The sequence below is a fragment of the Schistocerca serialis genome, chromosome 11 (genome assembly GCF_023864345.2).
Source record: "Schistocerca serialis cubense isolate TAMUIC-IGC-003099 chromosome 11, iqSchSeri2.2, whole genome shotgun sequence".
Taxonomy (NCBI): Eukaryota; Metazoa; Arthropoda; class Insecta; order Orthoptera; family Acrididae; genus Schistocerca; species Schistocerca serialis.
This window is the reverse complement of record NC_064648.1, coordinates 166,181,843-166,205,700: the sequence shown is the minus strand read 5'-3', so window position 1 is coordinate 166,205,700 and position 23,858 is coordinate 166,181,843. Positions and strand designations below refer to the sequence as shown.

The 23,858-nt window shown below is 40.1% G+C and overlaps 1 protein-coding gene across 1 annotated transcript; it reads left to right on the top strand.

Moving 5' to 3' along the window:
* The first annotated feature begins 1,203 nt into the window (after nucleotides 1-1,203).
* On the top strand, nucleotides 1,204-23,602 carry LOC126426588 (putative sodium-dependent multivitamin transporter). Its single transcript, XM_050088483.1, has 5 exons — nucleotides 1,204-1,314; nucleotides 4,262-4,533; nucleotides 7,966-8,193; nucleotides 18,067-18,244; nucleotides 23,474-23,602. Exons 1-5 carry the CDS (start codon nucleotides 1,204-1,206, stop codon nucleotides 23,600-23,602), a joined length of 918 nt encoding a protein of 305 aa, XP_049944440.1.
* The last annotated feature ends 256 nt before the right edge of the window (nucleotides 23,603-23,858 follow it).

The window sequence follows — 23,858 nt, the reverse complement described above, 5'->3', positions numbered from 1 at the left end:
TTTTGAAAGATATTTTGATTTTTACAGGTTTACTTGAATGTTCCTCTCGTGCTGTCATATCTATGTCATCATTTACTGCTGTACTTTAAACACACTTTAAACACAACTTTAAACATAAATCACCATACTGGCAGGAGAATATGTACTTCATGTGATGTCAGTGTAAGTTTCCTGTATCGCCTCAATTTTTATCTTTTACAGTGTATATTCTGATGATGCTCTTGATAATCTGAAGAGTGAAACCAGTCAATACAACAAAAAAAGTGTGATTTGTAGCTGTTTGCAAAAATTTAATTTTGATATTGCATAATTAGAAAATCTGCCCAAATGGAAAGTCAATATGAGGCCTCTGCAGGTGCTGATAACGCTTCTCAGATGATTATGCAGCTTCTCTGTCTCCTTCACAGTGACCACTTAATGTCCTAATCTGTTCACGCCTTTTTTACATTGTACCAGACCTGGTAACAACACAAAACATAAAAAACAGTAATGCACTCTTATGGCCATTCTACCCGTTGCTGGTGTGTGTGTGTGTGTGTGTGTGTGTGTGTGTGTGTGTGTGTGTGTGTGTGTGTATGCATGCTCTGTTACATTAACATCTGATCAGTCTTCAGAGTGCTTCACTTTCTTGGCCAGGCAGTGTATATAATTATTGCTCTTGACTCCAGTAAAACTTACAGCAATATCATAAACTTTCTTTCCAATTTTTGACAGTAAATAGGTATCTAAGTATCTAATTAAATTAGATGCTTTATTTCAGTAACAAATTTGGTTCTTGTTACATAATTTATAAGGTAATTTGAGATAATTTTGTGATAGAGCAAGGAGTACTGTTAGTCTTGCGTGAAGTTTGAAAAGTACTGGAGAGGCACTGGCAATAGTCAGACTGTGAGGACAGGGTGCGAACTGTACCAGGGTAGTTCAGCCAGGAAGAGCATTCCACTGAATGGTGACATTTCAGGTTTGAATCCTGGTCCGAACCAAGTTTTAGTCTGCTAGGAAGTTCCAAATTACAATGCAGTTGTGGTAACTGAACTGAGAGGTATTTGACAAGATATCAGGCAGATGTCAGTCCATCCTGTGTTTACCTGAGTCAGCGCTGTCACAGTCTCCTGTGCTGGATGTAATGCAGCTACCCTCGGAATGACACGAGCACTTCATTTGCAGCTGATGCCGTTGTATGTGGTGGACACAATGAGCGGCATGCCGGGTTTGTCGGGCCTCTTCATCGCTGGCATCTTCAGTGGTTCCCTGAGAACCGTCTTGTGGGCCGTCAACTCACTGGCTGCCGTCGCATTGGAGGATTACTTTGAGGTGAGGCCTACTGCAGCTGTGATGAGAGGAATATGTGGGCTATGGGTGGATAGGTGTCATATGTCCATGTATTAAAAACAGTTGATGTATGATGTTTGTGCACCAGTGTGTGTGTGTGTGTGTGTGTGTGTGTGTGTGTGTGTGTGTGTGTGTGTGTGTGTGTTTTTAAATGCATTAACTGGATGGGCCTACTTTCTTATTTGTTTTGAATTGTAGATCATTTTTGTTGTCTGGAGCCTGGTTTGCACAGGAGAAGATACAGGAGAATGAGCATCTGCCAAGAAATGTTCTGTCTTTTGTAAATGGTACGTAAGTGAACAGCCTTTGATTACATTTGGTTCACAGTTACTTACACTCACACTTGTTCCACTGGTTGAATTGGAGTGAGTGATGGAGTGGTCTGGAAAAAAAAAACCAAGTAATGTTGGTGATACAGCACTATATGTATCATATATGCTTCTGGGAGCCAAGCGATTCGCACCACAAATGCGAAACAAAAAGAAATATGATAAGTAGATAGTTGCCAAAGCTCTTACAGGTCCAGCTGGGGATGTGAGAATGATGATAAATCCATTACATGCTTCTATCAGGTGAGAACGGAGCCAATAAGTACAAGCTTTCTTGTTTCTTCTTGTTAAAAAGGAAAAGCATAACATAATTCTGCAAAAGTAAACAAGTATGAATGTGTGTCTATTGTGCTGACTAAACTAAAAATGTACAAAATACTTTATCATTCTCTCTGCTTAAGAGCATGGTAGCTGTAATTAAATTGATGATGCCTGTCATTTTAGAGGTTTTTAATGTTAGACCTGAATAAATAAAAATCTTTTTCATTGATTATGCAATCTCTCTTCTAACTCATTTGACGTGTTTACATGCATTTGATGCTTCATTAATCATACTTTCACATTATAATCATTATAAGTAGTAGCGTGCATGATAATGGGATGTTCGCGCTAGAACACTTGTCTCATTAAATTTAATTTTATGATTCCCATCTCGAAAAACATGCTCAGCTACGGCCGATTTTTTTATGTGTCCTAAGCAACAGTTTCTTTTATGTTCAGCTAAGCGTGTATTTACACTTCTTTTCGTTGTTCCAATATATACTTGTCTGCAACTGCATGGAATTTTGTATACCCCAGGTGTTGCTAGGGGATGTCGGGCGTCTTTTGCAGTTCTTAAATATTCCTTAGTCTTCTTGGTGGGTCTGAAGATTGTTTCGATCCCATACTTGGCCAGAATTTTCCTGACACGGTCCGTAACCTTATTAATAAATGGTAGGAAAACTTTTCCAGTAGGTGACCGTTGTTGCTCTGGACATAGCAGATTTTGTTGGCTCTGGCCACCAAGGTTTTAATGACACCTCTTTTTTGCCTAGGATGATGGTTAGATTCCTTGTGAAGGTATCAATCTGTGTGAGTGTTCTTTCTATATACCTTGTGGCCCAGCGTCCCATCCACCCGTTTAATTACCGACACATCCAGGAAATTGAGTTGACCATTGCTCTTTTTCTCCATCGTAAACTGTATCTTCGGATTAATGCTGTTCAGGTGCACCAAGAAGACATCCAACTCTTCTTCACCATGAGTCCACACTACAAATGTGTCATCAACATAGCAGTACCATATATAGCAGGCTTTTTACTGGCAGTCTGCAGCGTTGGCTGTTCGTAGATCTCCATAAATAAATTGGCAACAGCTGGGCTGAGAGGGCTTCCCATAGCCACCCTGTCAATCTGTTCGTAAAACTAGTTATACTGGAAATAAGTTGTCATCAGGCAGTGTTTAAATAAAGCCACTATGTCAGTCGTAAAAATATCTGCTATATATGAAATAGCTTCGTTTACAGGCACAATGGTAAACACTACATCGAAGCTCACAAGAATATCACTTGGGCTGATGTTAATCTCCCTCAGTTTTTCAATAAAATGCGCCGAGTTGTTAATGTAACTGTCCGTTCTGCCGATGTGTGGTTGCAGCAAGCAGATGAGATATCTGGCCACCTCTTGTGTCGGAGATCCTATGGCACTCACAATTGGTCTCAACGGGACCTGAGGTTTATGCACCTTTGGGAGTCCAAAAAGTCTTTGCAGACTTCGTTTTGCAGAGTTGTTTTTTATCATCCAAAGAAAGAGAAGATTGTTTCACCAGTTGATTGGTATTTCTCAATATTTTGGTTGTAGGATCCTTCTGAAGCTTTTTGTACATAGTGGGATCCAAAAGGTGACTAATCTTCTTGTGATAATTTTCGGTGTTGAGCAAAACCGTAGCATTTTCTTTATCAGCTGCAAGTACAATAATGCTCTTACGCGCATTGATCTCCCTCAGTGCCCTCCTTTCCGATTGAGACAAATTGCTGGTAGATGGTTTCGCTTGGCGTAATATTCTGGCTGTTTCAGTCCCGATTTCATCCGCGGAGTGCGATGGTAACAAACGGATTCCTGCCTCCACATTCGCAATAATTTCCTCCGTAGGAACCTTTAGTGGCGTGACTGGAAAGTTGCCTCCTTTCGACAGAACTGAATGTTCCTCTTTTGTTAATTCTCTCCCAGACATGTTAATCACAGTTCGAGAGTTGCCAGCGACTGATGTTTCACCTGTAGGCCATGGAATTTCCTCTTTTGCCTATTAGTTGCCATTTCTGCACTGAGCTCCATAGTCCTGAATGTTAGACAGTCCACCTTATTCCAGTCATAACACTGCATTATGTTACTGATGTATAAATGGAGATGTAAGAGCTTACCGCTAGTTTCCGCTAGTTCACGCTGCGTATGGTGAAGTCGTTCAGATATCGCTAAGACTGCCATCCGTGCCTCTTCACAGAGCAGGCGGAGAGAGGTATCGGTACCTGTGTTAGTGCAGCAGCTCTGCAAATGTGGTCGCTAGCCAGCTGTACGATTGCCGTTCGTGACGAAACACTGACGCAGTTTCGTGGTGTTCGGCAGCCACTGTACGTGCGGTACCGGGGCCACCCACTGGCGGAGTCGCGGTCGCCGCTTGTGGGGAAGCTGCTGGCACTGGTGTTCGGACTGCTGTTCCTGGGACTGGCCTTCATGGCGCAGTTCCTGGGTGGCGTGCTGCAGGCGAGCCTCACGATATTCGGCGCCATCGGCGGACCCGTGCTCGGCTTCTTCTCGCTCGGCATGTTCCTGTCCCACGCCAACGAGCCGGCACGTACTCCTCGTCCTGCTGCCTCGCCAGAGACTCTGCTAGAGAGGTCTGGTGTGTAGAACTGGGATGCCGAGGTATACCGGTAGTGAACTCACTTATCTATTGTTATTGGCACTGTGATGAAATAACTGAAGTAAAGCAGATGAGACATAGCAAGCCTGACAAACTCCCACAGTGATCTGTTTGTACCATTACCCCTCAGTGTTCTCAGAAGTAAATACAAGAGACGACATGAGACCTGTTTTCCTGTCAGTGTTGAAATAAATGATTTTGTTTTATTTGCCATTCAGTGTTAATTCATTATCAGGGTTTGTTGTGGCTTGCACAAGGCATCTACAGACGCAGAAGAGATTTTAGGGTTCAAATTTCGTTGTGTGTACTATATTAAAAGATCTGTAACAGGCAGGTTACTTCGTTTCTCCACATTTCATTCAATCTTTACTGATAATTTACATCTATATTTCTACCATACACGTCACTGTGAAGTGCATAACAGATGGTATGTCCCACTGTACCAGTTATTAGGATTTCTTCCCATTGCATTCATGTACGGAGTGCAGGAAGAATGATTTTTGAATGCCTCTGTTCATGCAGTAATTATTCTAATCTTACCCTCACAATCCCTATCTGAATTGTCGCATCCTGTACAACACAATGCACCTTGCCTTTATGCTACACGGAAACTTACTTCCAAAACATGTCAGACTGTAACTGGTGCTGCTCGCCAAGGGTCAGTGGGTCCAAAACATCCAAAGATATTGCTTGCTGTAAGTATCAATCACATCGTAAATATAAGCAACTTTGTGCATATTTCAGTTATAATTAATTTTTAATTTTTGTAGTTCAGTATCCAATATTAATGCCAACAGTAGTAGTAATTGTGGTGATGGTGAGGAGGAGGAGGGGGAGAATGTTTCTAGTTACATGAATGCACAAAATATGCATGACAGTTTTAAAATTACATTATTTGCGTGAAAATATTTTTCCTTATATAAATTTTTGTTACTTTGTGTGTGAATGTTACACTAATTTTTTAATGTTGTAATCCAAAAAAATTGTGGAAGATATCTTGTTGCATCATAACGTAAATTAGGAGTCCATCACATACTTCACTGATACTATTGAGCTGTTCCATTACATACTGAACATCACCAACAAACTGGTTACATACAGCTCTCCCCAAACACGTCATGTCTAAGCTGCTTAATGACTGCAACCTTCATTACTTGAGCCTGCTTGCTGTGTTTGAGCCTCGGTCTCCCTCTGCAATTTCTGTCCCCCACACTTACCGTCCGTTACCAAACTGATGATTCTTTGATGCCTCCAGATGTGTACCACTCATCTGATCTTTTTTTGTTCAGGTGTGCCACAATTATTTTCTCTCCAATTTGATTTGGTACCTCTTCTGTAATTATCCAAACTACCCACATGTCTCTTAGCATTCTTCTGTAGCACCCATTTTGAAAACGTTCTACTTTCTTTTTGTCTGTAGTGTTTATTGTTTTTGTCTAACTTCCATATAATGATACATTCCAAACAAATTCTTCCAGAAAAAACTTACTTAAATATGTGTTAGATATTAAGGTATTTCTCTTTTTCAGAAAAGTTTCCCTTTCCCTCCTTCATCCTCTCTGCCCTCATTGTCACAATCAGTGGCTCCTTTTCATTCTGGTGTCCAGGTGAGCTACCCCTCCTTCTAACATTCCCCAATCTTTCCATCTCTGTTCCCTGAGAAAGGAACTAATAGTGCCATAGTGCCAACTGCAATGATTAGCCCTTTTGCTTTAGATCGGTCTATAAAATAATTGTCAATTAGGATGAGCAGTACTCTGATAGATCCTTAAGTGTGAATAAATGAAAGATAAAAGGTATTATAAAAGGAGGGAACCTGATAGCACTCATTTAAAAAATGGATGATAGCTTGTGTAGGCTTTCATATCACCTGTCCAAAGATAATACTAAGAATGATTATAAAATGAAATCTCGAAACCAGTTGTAGCAAAAGTTCTGAAAAACCAGGACTTGGGAGGGTCCTGAGAATATGCAATACATGTGTGAAGGGAAGGAAGGAAGGAAGAAAGAAAGAAAGGAAGGAAAAATTAGTATTTAATCCAGTCGACATTGAGATCAATAGAGACGGAGCAGAAGCTCAGGATGTTCTAGGATGTGGAAAAAAATTGGCTATGCCCTTCCAAAGGCATCATCCTGGAGTTTGGCTGGATTCATTTTGAGAAATCATGGAAAACCTAAACGTGGATGACCAGACACAGATTTGAACTGTGGCCCTCCCAGGTAGGAGTCCAGCGTGCTAACCAATGCACCAGCTCGCTTTGTATCTGTAAAGGAATTGACACATGAGACACCAGTTTTAGCAATGCAATACTGCTATTCCAGTGTTAAGGTCAACTTACTGACCTGACGGCAGCCATCCGTGAAACTGAGACAGACATTGCGAGAATTGTAACAGCTCAGTATATGTCATATAACAGTTTTAGCTTACCGAACTTGCACATAAACATCTGCACCTTCTGCTGCTTGATAGTTGAATGTGGTGCACTGTTATTAAATGATATCCCAACAATGTGTTCGTTTCTCTTCACATTTATTATCACACAGCTCAGTTGATGGTCAGCTTTGTGAACTATAGAATGTCCGTATCTTTGCCGACATCATTAAGCGGCAGCAATCAGTAAAAAGTCCGCCAACACAAATGACACTGTTTTGCACTATTCCATTGTTGTTTCACAGTTGTGGGGCTATACCAATTCCTTCGTTTTTGCTTCAGCTAGATTGGTGATTGACATATGTCCAAGTGATTAGCAGTAACATAAAATAAACAGCGAGTTAGGAAACAAAAAAAATTCATGGGCCACGCACGAAAGTGACACAGATGGTGAGCTAGCAGCAAAACCCCCTAATGAAGCTGTTCCCTACGAGTTAATTAGTAATCAAATAATTGGTTGGTTGGGGTCTGATGCAGCTGTATACCATGGGTCATTACCGAGAAGTAACACCTATCCGTGGCAACAGAGCGACGTAATGAAAGTTTATTTCATTATAGTTTAGTTAAGCAATGCTTTAGCAAGGGTATGTAAGTTTATTTTACGGTTGTGTAATCAAACTAAGATAAAACAATGATTTTGCTCACACATCTTAATCTCGGTATCATAAAGACCACTACTCTTTACAAGTGTACAAAGTATACCGTATGCCGGCTTGTGTTACGAAAAATGGTGAACCCACTGGATGGTTAAGTTCGTTTCCCGTTGCTTCACTTTTAAGGGTAGTAATCAGTGACATTTTTCCTCGTTACTTTTCTTAACAATCGACACGAATTTCCCAAATACTTTGGTATCAGAAATGGCAGTATTAGTCTTGCCCAGATTGCATAAATATCTACAGATGCCCACGAGGCTTTCTCATCCTTCAGTTCTTTCTGCTCACCGTCAACTGAAAGAGAGACGTGAACTTTTCTCAGATGCCTGCAGACTCTTTTGACTATTTTTCATCCCCTCTTCCCACTGAACGCCTACTGCTACGTGACGGTGTTGCAGGGAGCCATAACGGGCCTTGCCACAGGGCTCGCCTTCTCCATGTGGGTCGGCTTCGGCGTCCCCCGGCCGGACGCAGTGAGGCTGCCCACGAGGATGGATGGCTGCGATTTCAACATTACGGCCACACCGCCGCCGCCCACCCAGGACGCCAGGTCGGCTGCAGCATCTCCTCAAACATTTCCGCAGCGTCATAAATTAACACTGTACTTTTGGGTGCTCAGCAGAGTTGTCAGTTCCATTATTCCACACGATACTTCAACGACTGACGCAGTCATCTTCTTCAGTTGATGTGAGATGTATTGTTAAGTGTACCTGCTGCCTGGACTCTCACAAAATTCAATTTTTTCCCTTTTTTCACACATTATATCACCTTTGCTATCACCTGCATGACATTAAAATATTTAGTTTATAGCCTTGAAGGCACACATTCTTTTGATCCCTTTGGGGGAAGGTTTGGGTCATAAGTTGTTAGTTCCACACCTCACGGGTTCCATGCTACAGAGGAAAAACTTTGCTTATTGATATGTAATTTTTAATAGCACATAGAACCTGTTTTGGGGTCTAGATTCTTCTTCATAAATCTCATTTCTTAGTAACAGTATTGTGAAAAGGATAGTTGCTACTCACCATATAGCAGATATACTGAGTTGCAGACAGGCACCAGAAAATGAGTGTTTGGCCAACAAGACCTCATTGGGTGCGCGTCCCCCCCCCCCCCCCCCCCCCACACACACACACACAGACATGCAAATGGGGCTCACTCATAGATGACAGCAGTCTCTGTCTGATGAGGCCACAAACCAAGTCAGGTCTCAGTAGCCAGAGACTGCAATTATCTTTTTCATAATGTTATTACATTTCACACTGGATTTTCCCTTTCTATTTTTTTTTAAGAAAGTCATACGAGGGCTATTCAGAAAGTAGGGTCCAATCAGTTGCAAAAAAGGAAACCACAGTGGTAGCCTGATGAAGTTTTGCACAGATCTGTAGGACAGTGTCTGTAATACACCTGTCGATTGCGCGTCACATCGCTCCTCACAGTTCTGAGTGCACAGTGAGAATGTAAAGATGCCCCAATTTGGATGGGAAGGGGGGGCGGTGCACAGAGATTCCCAAGGATTCCACCTAATGACTTATTTTGTACTAATTACTCTATTTTGTTGAGTAATGAAGGGAAGTTCCCAGATTATAGTTCCTTACATGGGTGCTGAAAGACATGTTCCCATGTTCTCATAGAATATGACTTTGTTTTTGACTTGGAGATATCTTTTTGTAAAGAATGATGTTAAAATTTGTATTACACCACTATTTATAGCTGAGTTTGACTCCTAGCTCCTACTGCACTGCTTCACATGTTTGTTTTACTGAGATGACACGATTTTTTCTGAAATACACATTCTTTTGGTGTTCCAGATATTTTGCTAGCTGGTATGTAATGGGTGTTTTAAAGCCATCGTGTCCTGCTGTATGATTAAAATATGTTTGAATGACTGTTGCAATAAAAAGTCACACGTCCGTCTGTGGACACGATATGTAGAGTTGACTAAAAGAAATTGCAGGGCTCAGGTGCTAGAAATATTTCATTAACATAGTGAACAATAAATAGTTAAGAATAACACTAATTGTAAGTACATTGTTGTTCTTGCTTGCTGTCTGGAAAAAAAATGGGGTATGATTTTACCAAAAGGGTGTTTGGATCTTGACGTTTCAGAACAATATATCCTTCTCCTTCTTGGTCTCAGGATACTAGCACAATTCATTCATGCAGTAAAATAGTCAACAATGCATTTCTGTCATGTTCTCAGAATTATCTAATCAAGTATAAAATAAAATTCTTAAAAGAAAATAAAGAAATAAATAAAATAATAAATTTCAGTTTTTCAGATTTGTTCACACATAAACAATGTGTTTCACATGGGTGCAATGGAGAGAAGTTGCAGTTTTGCCTCCACATGTCTGATCATCAACACAGTTACAAAACGGGTTCCTTTCTCCACAGCTCACTGCCAACTACCTCCAGCTAGAGAAACATAAACCAAAGATATAAGATGGATTGTACAGTATCACTCATATCGGTATTTGTTCACAAATGGAATGTGTATAATACTTTAATCAAATAGTAATTTAAGTTTTGTTAAGCTTGAATAATCAATTAGTGTCAGATGCAATAAATTTTAAATAGGGTTTTAACAGTTTTAAATATTGATAAGACCAAAATTCTCTGCTGATAATTGATAAGTGGGAACATAATTTTTCACATATGGTTATCAGTATTTCATCCTGGAAACTCAAAATACAAAGGCATAGGCTTTCAGAAGTAAAGGAATATAGTTAAATGTGACATAAGAAACATGGGTCCCCAAACACCAAAATAAATCAATAAATTAAAACTAAGGAAATACACTTTGCTAGTGTTACAAAATATTATAATAACAAAAGATATATTACTTCATACATTAGTTCCAGCTATCCGATGTACTCCAGAACTACACAGGTGTAGGCTCATTGTACTGTGCCATTATTACGAACTATGGGCGTTGCAGCAAAGCCTTCCTTGCGTAGTGTCATATCATGAGAGCACTGCTGCAGAATTATATCATCTACAAGAAGTGTATTGAAATAGGGGTTAGTTGGATTGGTACACTGAGTGGGCTTTGTAATCAACTCCTGAGATACAGGGGGGGGGGGGGGGAGGTTACATACAAATAATTACTCAATATCTACTGAAATTAGTATGCCGGTATGGAAAATGGCATCCACAGTCTTTCACTCACGTCAACAAAGATAAGCAATGTGGCTTGCAATGTTAGAGATGACGTGCTTCTCAGAAGGTCAAGTGTATGTAGCATATCTTACATCGGTCAGACTAGTAGAACAATTGAGAACAGGTTCATTGGCACACCCAACTAAAACAGCTTGGCAAATCAGTTGTTGCTGAGCACTGCCTCTGATATAATCTCAAGATGAAATGCTCTAAGGCCAGTGTCCTCGTGTAAACACAAAGTTTCTGGGACGCTGTAATTAAGGATTCTAGCAATACAAAGAAGTCCAAAAATTTTAGTAAACTGGGATGGAGATAGCAGTTTAAATAAGGCTGGGCACCTTGCCCACCAGGGGTGGTAAACACTGAAGGCATTTGCATTTCACAGAATATCAGTGCGGTCTCTGAAAAACAAAAGAGGATCACAGTGTGTAACTGGCACTAGGTATCAGTCTCAGCTACGAATAACTGTGTGACGTAGACAGTGTTTCAGTCCAGTTGTAGGCCAGGCAGCAAGTATGCATAGTGACCCAGCTAGCAGCTCCCAAAGGTGACGACTGTGTCTGTTGTTGAAATATCATACAGGAACGTGCATTTCACAACTCAGCTGGTCACCTGGAAGCACAGTGTCAAGAGCTTCACTGTCCACGGTGGTGTCGGCCTGCAGTAGTAGTGGGGCAGTGAGGAGGTTGTGGACAGTGGGTGCCAAAAGTCACCCGAGCAGGCATGGAGCAGCTACTGCCACATCTCGTACACTTTCTACCTTCCATAGCATATAGGACTTATATTCATAAATCTTTTTAATAAAATATCGAGTAACAATTCAGCGATAACTTCAGCCTGGGATAATGTTAGCCACAGATAATGCAGTGTCGACACCACAACCTGCCTTCCTATGTTCTCACCTGGAACTAAAAGAGAAAATTAGTGAAGATCAGCTTTGCACTACCTGTCTTAGTTAAGGCAGTAGATCACGAGTGTGTAAAAAGAGCACCGATGCTATTACTCTGAACTATATAAGGATTGGTTCCAGTGTTTATCACCACATGTTCCCATTGCACACCTGGACATGCACGAAATGTGAACATATATTTTGTTATTTATTATTATTATTTTTTATTGCTGTTGTGGCCTTCAGTCCAGAGACTGGTTTGACTCAGCTCTCCATGCTATTGTAGCCTGTGCAAGACTCTCCATCTCTGAGCAACTATTGCAACATACATCCTACTGAATCTACTTACTCTGTTCATGTCTTGGTCTCCCTCTATGATTTTTACAGCCCCCTTCCCTCCCACCCCCACTTCCCTCCAGTACAGAATTGATCACCTGGTATCTCAGAATGTCTCCTATCAACCGATTCCTTCCTCTAGTGTGGTTGTGCCCCCCAACTGTATTTAGTACCTCCTCATTAGTTACACAATCTAGGCATTAAATTTACAACACTCTTCTATAGCACCCCATTTCAGAGGCTTCTAGTCTCTTCATGTGTGAACTCTATCTTCCGAACATGGCTACATACACTGATAAAAATAGCTTCAGAAATGACTTCCTAAAGCTTAAATTGATACTCAATTTTAACATAATTTCTCTTCTTCAGAAACGCCTTACTTGCCATTGCCAGTCTAAATTTTATGTCCTCTCTACTCCAGTCATCCTAAGTTATTTTGATGCCCAAATAACAAAACTCGTCTACTGTTTCAAGTGTGTCATTTCCTAATTTAATCCCCATAGCATAACTTGGTTTAATTAAACTATATCCAATTATCCTTGTTTTGCTTTAGTTGATGTTTATCTTATATCCTCCTCTCAAGACACTGTCCATAATTTTCAACTGCACTTCCAAGGCCTTTGCTGCCTCTGAGGGAATTACACTGTCATTCACAGACCTCAGAAGTTTTATTTCTTCTCCTTGAACTTCAATGCCTACTCCAAATATTTCTTAGGTTTCCTTTTCTTCTTGCTCAATGTACTCATTGAAGAACATTAGTGATAGGCCTACAACCCTGCCTCACTCACTCAATGACTGCTTTCCTCTGTTCCCTCAACTGTTATAACTTCCACATGGTGTAAATAGCCTCTTGCTCCCTGTATTTTACCCCTACTACCTTCAGGATTTAAAAGAGAGCATTCCAGTCAAGGCTGTCAAAAGCTTTCTTAAGTCTACAAATACTGTAAATGTAGGGTTGCCTTTCCTTAATTTATCTTGTAAGATAAGTTGTAGGATCACTTATGCCTCATATTTTGCTGCATTTCTCTAGAATCTATACAAACTTTCCACCAGGTCAGCTTCTACCAGTTCTTCCATTCTTCTGTAAAGAATTTGTTTTAGTATTTTACAACCATGACTTACCAAACTGATAGACTGGTAATATTCACACACGTCAGCAACTGCTTTCATTCTAATCAATACCAACTTCTTGATTATTCTTAACATTTCTGCATATATGAGTACTTCAATACATTTTTACTGTTCCTAATAATTTATTGAAAAGCTATTGAAACACTATGTACCTTCCACTTACAAGCAACTATTAATGAAATACAATGTCTCATAAAACGAGATTAACATAAAATCAGCAAAGAATATGCAGAAAACATTCAAATGTGGCTCATAATAGTGGAATGAAGCATCACCTGAGAATAAAAGGATGGAAGTATGAAAAAATGCACAGTGTATGGGGTAGTTTAGTAAACGGAAAGAGTAGCGTTCAATTAAAATTCCGTATTGGCAGTAGAAATGTTGGAACACGTGAGGCTATACTGACCCTATGACTTATCTTAGAGAATAGATTAAGGAAAGGCAAGCTTGTGTTTGACAAAGTTGATTGGAATACTCTCTTTCAAATTCTGAAGGTGGCAGGAGTAAAATACAGGGAGAGAAAGGCTATTTACAATTTGTGCAGAAACCAGATTACAGTTATAAGACTTAAGGGGCATGAAAGGGAAGCAGTGGTTGGGAAGGGACTGTGACAGGGTTGTAGCCTCTCCCCAATGTTATTCAATCTGTATATTGAGCAAGCAGTAAAGGAAGCAAAAGAAAAATTTGGAGTAGGAATTGAAATCCATGGAGGAGAAATAAAAACTTTGTGGTTTGCCGATGACATTGTAATTCTGTCAGAGACAGCTAAGGACCTGGAAGAGCAGCTGAACGGAATGGACAGTGTCTTGAAAGGATGATATAAGATGAACATCAACAAATGAACCATGAACCATGGACCTTGCCGTTGGTGGGGAGGCTTGCGTGCCACAGCGATACAGATTGCTGTACCGTAGGTGCAACCACAACGGAGGGGTATCTGTTGAGAGGCCAGACAAACGTGTGGTTCCTGAAGAGGGGCAGCAGCCTTTTCAGTAGTTGCAAGGGCAACAGTCTGGATGATTGACTGATCTGGCCTTGTAACAATAACCAAAACGGCCTTGCTGTGCTGGTACTGCAAACGGCTGAAAGCAAGGGGAAACTACAGCCGTAATTTTTCCCGAGGGCATGCAGCTTTACTGTATGATTACATGATGATGGCGTCCTCTTGGGTAAAATATTCCGGAGGTAAAATAGTCCCCCATTCGGATCTCCGGGCGGGGACTACTCAAGAGGATGTCGTTATCAGGAGAAAGAAAACTGGCGTTCTACGGATCGGAGCGTGGAATGTCAGATCCCTTAATCGGGCAGGTAGGTTAGAAAATTTAAAAAGGGAAATGGATAGGTTGAAGTTAGATATAGTGGAAATTAGTGAAGTTCGGTGGCAGGAGGAACAAGACTTCTGGTCAGGTGACTACAGGGTTATAAACACAAAATCAAATAGGGGTAATGCAGGAGTAGGTTTAATAATGAATAGGAAAATAGGAATGCGGGTAAGCTACTACAAACAGCATAGTGAACGCATTATTGTGGCCAAGATAGATACGAAGCCCACACCTACTACAGTAGTAGAAGTTTATATGCCAACTAGCTCTGCAGATGACGAAGACATTGAAGAAATGTATGATGAAATAAAAGAAATTATTCAGATTGTGAAGGGAGACGAAAATTTAATAGTCATGGGTGACTGGAATTCGAGTGTAGGAAAAGGGAGAGAAGGAAACATAGTAGGTGAATATGGATTGGGGGACAGAAATGAAAGAGGAAGCCACCTGGTAGAATTTTGCACAGAGCACAACATAATCATAGCTAACACTTGGTTTAAGAATCATGAAAGAAGGTTGTATACATGGAAGAACCCTGGAGATAATAAAAGGTATCAGATAGATTATATAATGGTAAGACAGAGATTTAGGATCCAGGTTTTAAATTGTAAGACATTTCCAGGGGCAGATGTGGACTCTGACCATAATCTACTGGTTATGACCTGTAGATTAAAACTGAAGAAACTGCAAAAAGGTGGGAATTTAAGGAGATGGGACCTGGATAAACTAAAAGAACCAGAGGTTGTACAGAGATTCAGGGAGAGCATAAGGGAGCAATTGACAGGAATGGGGGAAATAAATACAGTAGAAGAAGAATGGGTAGCTTTGAGGGATGAAGTAGTGAAGGCAGCAGAGGATCAAGTAGGTAAAAAGACGAGGGCTAGTAGAAATCCTTGGGTAACAGAAGAAATATTGAATTTAATTGATGCAAGGAGAAAATATAAAAATGCAGTAAGTGAAACAGGCAAAAAGGAATACAAACGTCTCAAAAATGAGATCGACAGGAAGTGCAAAATGGCTAAGCAGGGATGGCTAGAGGACAAATGTAAGGATGTAGAGGCCTATCTCACTAGGGGTAAGATAGATACCGCCTACAGGAAAATTAAAGAGACCTTTGGAGAAAGGAGAAACACTTGTATGAATATCAAGAGCTCAGATGGAAACCCAGTTCTAAGCAAAGAAGGGAAAGCAGAAAGGTGGAAGGAGTATATAGAGGGTCTATACAAGGGCGATGTACTTGAGGACAATATTATGGAAATGGAAGAGGATGTAGATGAAGATGAAATGGGAGATACAATACTGCGTGAAGAGTTTGACAGAGCACTGAAAGACCTGAGTCGAAACAAGGCCCCCGGAGTAGACAATATTCCATTGGAACTACTGACGGCCGTGGGAGAGCCAGTCCTGACAAAACTCTACCATCTGGTGAGCAAGATGTATGAAACAGGCGAAATACCCTCAGACTTCAAGAAGAATATAATAATTCCAATCCCAAAGAAAGCAGGTGTTGACAGATGTGAAAATTACCGAACTATCAGCTTAATAAGTCACAGCTGCAAATTACTAACACGAATTCTTTACAGACGAATGGAAAAACTAGTAGAAGCCAACCTCGGGGAAGATCAGTTTGGATTCCGTAGAAACACTGGAACACGTGAGGCAATACTGACCTTACGACTTATCTTAGAAGAAAGATTAAGGAAAGGCAAACCTACGTTTCTAGCATTTGTAGACTTAGAGAAAGCTTTTGACAATGTTGACTGGAATACTCTCTTAAAAATTCTAAAGGTGGCAGGGGTAAAATACAGGGAGCGAAAGGCTATTTACAATTTGTACAGAAACCAGATGGCAGTTATAAGAGTCGAGGGACATGAAAGGGAAGCAGTTGTTGGGAAGGGAGTAAGACAGGGTTGTAGCCTCTCCCCGATGTTGTTCAATCTGTATATTGAGCAAGCAGTAAAGGAAACAAAAGAAAAATTCGGAGTAGGTATTAAAATTCATGGAGAAGAAATAAAAACTTTGAGGTTCGCCGATGACATTGTAATTCTGTCAGAGACAGCAAAGGACTTGGAAGAGCAGTTGAATGGAATGGACAGTGTCTTGAAAGGAGGATATTAGATGAACATCAACAAAAGCAAAACAAGGATAATGGAATGTAGTCTAATTAAGTCGGGTGATGCTGAGGGAATTAGATTAGGAAATGAGGCACTTAAAGTAGTAAAGGAGTTTTGCTATTTGGGGAGCAAAATAACTGATGATGGTCGAAGTAGAGAGGACATAAAATGTAGGCTGGCAATGGCAAGGAAAGCATTTCTGAAGAAGAGAAATTTGTTAACATCCAGTATTGATTTAAGTGTCAGGAAGTCATTTCTGAAAGTATTCGTATGGAGTATAGCCATGTATGGAAGTGAAACATGGACGATAAATAGTTTGGACAAGAAGAGAATAGAAGCTTTCGAAATGTGGTGCTACAGAAGAATGCTGAAGATTAGATGGGTAGATCACATAACTAATGAGGAAGTATTGAATAGGATTGGGGAGAAGAGAAGTTTGTGGCACAACTTGACCAGAAGAAGGGATCGGTTGGTAGGACATGTTCTGAGGCATCAAGGGATCACCAATTTAGTATTGGAGGGCAGCGTGGAGGGTAAAAATCATAGAGGGAGACCAAGAGATGAATACACTAAGCAGATTCAGAAGGATGTAGGTTGCAGTAGGTACTGGGAGATGAAAAAGCTTGCACAGGATAGAGTAGCATGGAGAGCTGCATCAAACCAGTCTCAGGACTGAAGACCACAACAACAACAACATCAACAAATGCAAAACGAGGATAATGGAATGTACTCGAATTAAATTGGGTGATACTGAGGGAATTATATTAAGAAATGAGACGCTTAAAGTAGTAAATGAGTTTTGCTATTTGGGGTGCAAAATAACTTACAATGGTCAAAGTAGAGAGGATATAAAATGTAGATTGGCAATGGAAAGAAAAGCGTTTTTGAAGAAGAGAAATTTGTTAACATTGAGTATAGATTTAAGTGTCAGGAAGCCGTTTCTGAAAGTATTTGTATGGAGTGTAGAAATGTATGGAAATTAAATGTGGATGATAAGTAGTTTAGACAAGAAGAGAATAGAAGTTTTCAAAATGTGGTGCTACAGAAGAATGCTCAAGATTAAATGGGTAGATCACATAACTAATGAGGAGCTATTGAACAGAATTGGGGAGAAGAGGAGTTTGTGGCACAACTTGACTTGAAGAAGGGATCGGTTGGTAGGACATGTTCTGAGGCTTCAAGGGATCACCAATTTAGTATTGGAGGGCAGTGTGGAGGGTAAAAATCGTAGAGGGAGACCAGGAGATGAATACACTAAACAGATTCAGAAAGATGTAGGTTGCAGTAGGTACTGGGAGATGAAGAAGCTTGCACAGGTTAGAGTAGCACAAAGAGCTGCATCAAACCAGTCTCTGGACTGAGGACCACAACAAGAACATCGGCAGTTATATCGTGATGTCACACGCACCCCACACCTGGGATCCACATGTTACACGTATGTACAATACGTATTATCCCCCACATTGCAGCGAGTACTTCTACCTGTACTGCGTGTCGTACCTGTGGGTCGTCGTGCTGGGATTCCTGCTGACACTCGTCGTGGGCGCCGTCGCATCTTGGGTGGCGGGCGTCACCTGCGAGGGGGACCGCAGCGTGCCGCCGCCAGACCCCGACCTCTTCGTGCCGCCAGTCCGGGGGGCGCTGCTCGTTAGGAGAGGGGCAGGGTGAGTGGCAGTGGTAACAGTGGCAGCACTGTCGCCAGCTGAGTGATGCCCTGACAAGTGATTAGACAGTCAATTTCAGATATAATCTGTTTGGAGACACATTTACTGTTGAATTAAAAGCTGTTTTAGTGGTGGAGTTAATTATGAAGTGTTTCTGAAATAAACCTCTTTCACTTGTATATGAACTATTATGGGAACACACAAACTTTCGTGATTTAAAATCACATCTTCAGGTGTACAAGATAGGAAATGTACAATGAACATTATGATAAACAGATAGCTATCCTAATAACCTATGCTGATGACAACCGATATGAAATACACATCAGTGAAATGTTTAACCCCTGATACAAAAAGGAGTGGGAGACGACATCTCAAAGTAAAGTACTGTTACCCACAACAAGCGGGATGTCGTAATTCAAATTGACAGGTTGAAAACTGAAATATTAAATGTGCACCTACCTACAGTGAAAAGAGCAAAATAACAAAACAAGAAAAGTAAAAGCCCCAGCTAGATACATTGAACACCCCTGGTTATGAATCCTCACTTCATACTGGGAAGCAGAAGACAGCAATGCTTCAGTCTGCTCAGGGTGCCAGTGTGTTCATGTGTATCATGGAGGGCACTAGCATCACCGTGCACATAGCAGGGAAAGCTACAAACATTTTTATTCAATCAAAATATCTTGGGAATGTTTGAGGCCTCTGTTACACAGCATAATCATATAAATTATAAAATATGTCGGCAAAAAAATTGTAAAACCAAATAGACCAGATGTAGGGACATGTAACAACAAGCCCAGGATCAATAACCAAGCAAATATGACACTACATCTTTGAAAGGTAATCAAAGTTAGACAGTATATTGTAACGTCCTAACTCCAGCTGATTGTTAAGGGTGTGTTTGGGGTATAGCTTTAGACTCCACATAATTTCAATCTCTTCCTTTAAAGATCTAGTCCTTCACTTCTCTGTGTAAGACCTTTAAATTATTGACTACACCTGTTATGGAGTGGCCAGAATCACATAAGTGGCTACTTAAAGTAGACCTCAAATTTCTCAGACTATTGTGTTCTTGAAACGTAATAGCAGACCCTCTGCCAGTCTGCCACACATACCTGGCAGGACAATTGTCACAACTGATGCGATATATACCAGCAGTGTCGTACTTTTCATGGGCCACATACTCTTTATTTACATGTGTTTGACCAAGAATCTGTGGGATAAAGAACACTAGCTTTATCTCTTTTGGCCTTAACTTTATTATTAAACTTTATTTATTTAATTTTATTATTAAATTATAAAGTGTCTTTCTCGACTGCAGAATCTATTTAGTCTAGTGGCCTAAATGGCTCTCAAGAGACTAATCTTGGCACTTAGTTTTAAAAAAAGTCACATGAGCCATTCTGCTGTGACCCCACTGGGGCCGATGTGACAACTCAGCTTGTATGATGTAGCTACACAACATGGTCTGTGACTAAATGGACGCTGAGAGTCAGATGAATGGCTCCACTATATATGCCGACCATTTGTCAATGGTCGTCTTGCTCACCAGAGAGATTGAGCTTACTGGAAATGCTGTGTGTCATGTTGGATCGCATATAGCGGTGTCGGGGTGACCAAAAAGCTCAATATTCCTGCAAACAAGGCAACTAAAGGTAAAAGGAGAACTACCAAGAAACTGATAATAAAATGGGGAGAAAGTAAAAGCCTGACATATTATATTTAGACATAGCAGAATGTAGTGAGGTACAGTTCCTCCACTTACTGTGATGTCACCCATTACATATACAGGGTATTATAGAAAATTGTTACATATACCTATAGGAGCTAATATTGGTCAAAAATAGAATAAAAGATGTGTCCGGAAACCAGTATCTGTTGAGATATGGCTCAATGTGTCCTCTCATTCCCATCTGTGTGTTACATAGAAGTATATACTACAGGCATGAGCTTACCATGCATTCTGATACATCCTTCAGTGCTACTTCACAGTGAATAGGCATTCTTTCAGATATACGGAGCACCATTTGGATTGTGTTTTGTGCATTGGTGACATGCTACTGCAACATCTGGACATTGTTGATGGGTCGGGCATACATCAATGTTGTTAAATATCCCCAGAGCCAGAAAGCCAACGGATTCAGATTTGGTCAATGAGGTTGACCATAGTACTGGACCTCCCCAGTCAATCCATTACCCATAAACATTGCAGTGAGATACTGTTACACAATCTGTAGAAAATTGGGTGGTGACCTGTCATGCATAAAACAGTCATAATTCTGTAATGGTAATTTTCTCCATTAGCGCTAATAATTTATTGTACAGAAAACTCTGATATTTGGCACCTGTTTAACTGTTTGGTAAAGTCTATGGCCCTAAGAGCCTTTCACTGCCAATTCCCACCCGTACATTCACTCTGAAGTGATCCTGATGCCTTATCACTGTGATTGCTCAAGTATTGCATTGGTCCATACATGCATACTGTAGTAATTTACTATGGCATCTCTTGTGAATTCTGCCTCATCTGTAAATAAAATACAGTCTGTGAACTGTGGATTTTCAACAGCTCATATCATAACAGGTATTGATTTTTGGACATATCAAAATAAGTACTTTCCTTCTATTATTCACCAATACTAACTCATCTAGGAGTATATGACACTATATTTAAACACCCTGTATGTAATGTGTAGGGTGTTTGTTTTGGCATAGAACAACTAAATAGCTCCAAAAAATTTGAACTGTATGAAAAAAATGTTCCAGATAAAAAGTTAATGTTTTCAAAGGGGACATATATATGTGCTACCCACTAACTTCCATTCCCACAATGCAGAGGTCAGTTTTTTATTTTCAAATGGAAATCTTCATTTTATTGCAGATTTGGAGTCTATGCCAAAAAATACCTAGGATTTACCTGAAACTTTCTTTTCATTTGTGGTAGGTGGGACAGTAATGTACAGATTTCAGATTCTCTGGCTTTTGCAATTAAGAACTGACTCATTTCATTCTACATTGCATTTGTGATAAAAGTGTAAACTTTCCTCTTCTGAACAGTTGTGCTTATGTTCAAAACTTGATTGCACAGTAAAATTTTTTCGTTTAGACCTTTGAAAATGTGGAAAAGAAGCTACTTTTACTATAACATGGTGTTCTGTTCCCTACAGCACCAGGATGATGGATTTTAGTGGGTCCTCTCAAATCTCAATGTATTCTTCCACACAATCCTAGTACACGCTTAAAATTTTGTTCATAAAACTAGAACCAGCTACATGTGCTATTTTTTGTGCATTCAGCTAGTTGTTAATCAAAATTACTTAATTGCTTAATGTATATATGTTTTCTCTACTTTTCTGTCTTCTATGTTACTGTTGAAATTCAACAACTGCATAATTTATTAAAATTAAAATTTAAAACAGTCTTGATTTTTACTACTTTTAAGATCACTGACTATGTTTTCAAAAATCTTATACATAATTTATTGTTCTGTAAAGACAGATTTATATGCATCTGTAAACAGCTGCTGCTACAGAGCAGAGGGCAGTTTGGTCACAACCATGTACAGTCACCTGGCTGGTCAGTCAGTATAAAGTCACTTCTGCAAATTCCCAGTTGCACAATTACTTACAATAGACAAAATATTATTGCTACTTATTAATTTTTTTAAACTCCTTCTGAAAAGCCATTGGCATTGAAATGTGAATTTGTCTCTTTTTTTTATAAAGTGGTTTCACTGTTGAGTTCTTTAATCATTCAGGAAACTAAACATTCCTAAAAGAAGAATTACAAATTTGGCCAAGTACTGGACCAACATAGGCAGCACAGTACTTTAGTATTCCACTAGATAATCCATCGTGTACCTGAGAGTTCTTAGTCTTCACTTATTTACTCAGTGACTGAATCTCTACCTTTCCAGTATCATAGAGGTGTATTTCAGATAGCAGTCTTTGAAAGCTGTTACCTAAGAGAATTAGATAATTCCCTGGAGAAACTAAGTTTTTATTTAACTTACCCACTATATTCAGAAAGTTAGTAGTAGTAGAAGAAGAAGAAGAAGAAGAGGAAGATTTCAGAGTAACCAAACTAACAGGACTGTAAACTTAAAGAAAGGCAAAACTACACTGTACACAAACAGGCTTCAGTGATAGGCCTTGGGTGTAGCTTTTCTGGCCTGCTGTGAAGGTATTGTGATGTGGTTGTGCTGCAAATGTCTGCATATCATAGACATTTGCAACCCAACATTTACATTATGCACTGTGTGTCTTGTTTGGAAACAAATTTGTTCCATTTGCTCACGATTCTTGCTGCCAACATCAGTAATGTCCATTTTAATCTTTCCCCTCAAGCTGGATTTTCAAACAGCTCAGTACTTTCTCAGGTTTCTTTTCTGGCAGTGTTAGCTGTATGTTAACAGTGGTGCAGAGTAGTATGGATCGAGTTGGCCAATACATCTAGTGTGAAGGTTCACTGAATGCAGTGGAAGGAACAATACAGTGATGCTATAATGAAATATTCTCACATGGATGGCAAACCATATCATAATATCTTCATACCACATCAGAAAAGCTACAACCAGTGAACAGTGGAATTCTGTGTCTCTGTGAGTTCAATGTCCTGTTAATTAGGTTGCTCTGTAATCATCATCTCCATGTAAAGTCAATTGCGGGGAGTTATAAGTGAAGTCCAAATATTTTTCCATGACAATACAATATACAGTATTTAACAATTAGGTCCCGTATATAGCAGCTGAGTCAAATAAAAGCTTAGTTTGCAGCCCAATCCATGTATGAAAAAAAAAAATTGTGTAAAGAGTCAAACTAGAAGCAGTTATTCTGTAAAAAGCCACTGGATAGCATGGATTTCTCATACCAAAATGCCCAGAAATATTGCTCAAGAATCTCTATATCACGTTTTATTTAGGTCAAAACAGTAGTGGGTCAAATACGGATCCTTGTGGATCTCCATACTTAGTGCTTTTCTCACTGTGAATTTGGTTTTATTCCTGTATTATAATTTGTTAATGTGATCTGTTTTCTGTAACTGAGACAAGACTCTATTCACAATGCAACATTTTATAGTTTCTCTTGTACAATTAAAAGATCTGTGCATCTGAAGGCCTCGGAAAAGTTCGATAAAATATTGACAGTTTAAAGTTTTTCATATTTGGGTCTAGTACAGCCAGTGGTTACAGCCAGTACATATCTGTGTGCAGGGCTCCAACCCGGTGCAGCTGACACGTGTGGCCGGTGACCTGTCCAATGGTGTGGGACCAGCTGCAGACACCAAGAGCCAGGAGGAGCCACTCAATGGCATAGGTGGCCACCACGTCACCCCAATGTGATGTCGACAGAGAACAGTGGGGACTGCTGTGAGCTGAAAGGTGAATCCACATGGCATGCGACCATGAATGTTTGTTCCCTGTACGTGAGGGATCATCATAATTTGACCCAAGATAAACAACAGACCTGGTACTGACACTTGTGGGACCCACATTTGATGTTATACAATTGTCAAGTTTGTTTCGTTGTTGTGTCTAAGTGCACCAGTGTGACCCTCTACTTTCTGTTCTGAAGGTTAGATACCATTTGCAGAAGGCA

Excerpts from the sequence above, each read along its gene's own strand:
- LOC126426588 (XM_050088483.1), top strand. The coding sequence starts at position 1,204 with ATGCCGGGTTTGTCGGGCCTCTTCATCGCTGGCATCTTCAGTGGTTCC. Across the intron at positions 1,315-4,261 it reads CATTGGAGGATTACTTTGAG|CCACTGTACGTGCGGTACCG; the intron begins GTGAGGCCTACT and ends GGTGTTCGGCAG. Across the intron at positions 18,245-23,473 it reads CAGTCCGGGGGGCGCTGCTC|GGCTCCAACCCGGTGCAGCT; the intron begins GTTAGGAGAGGG and ends ATCTGTGTGCAG.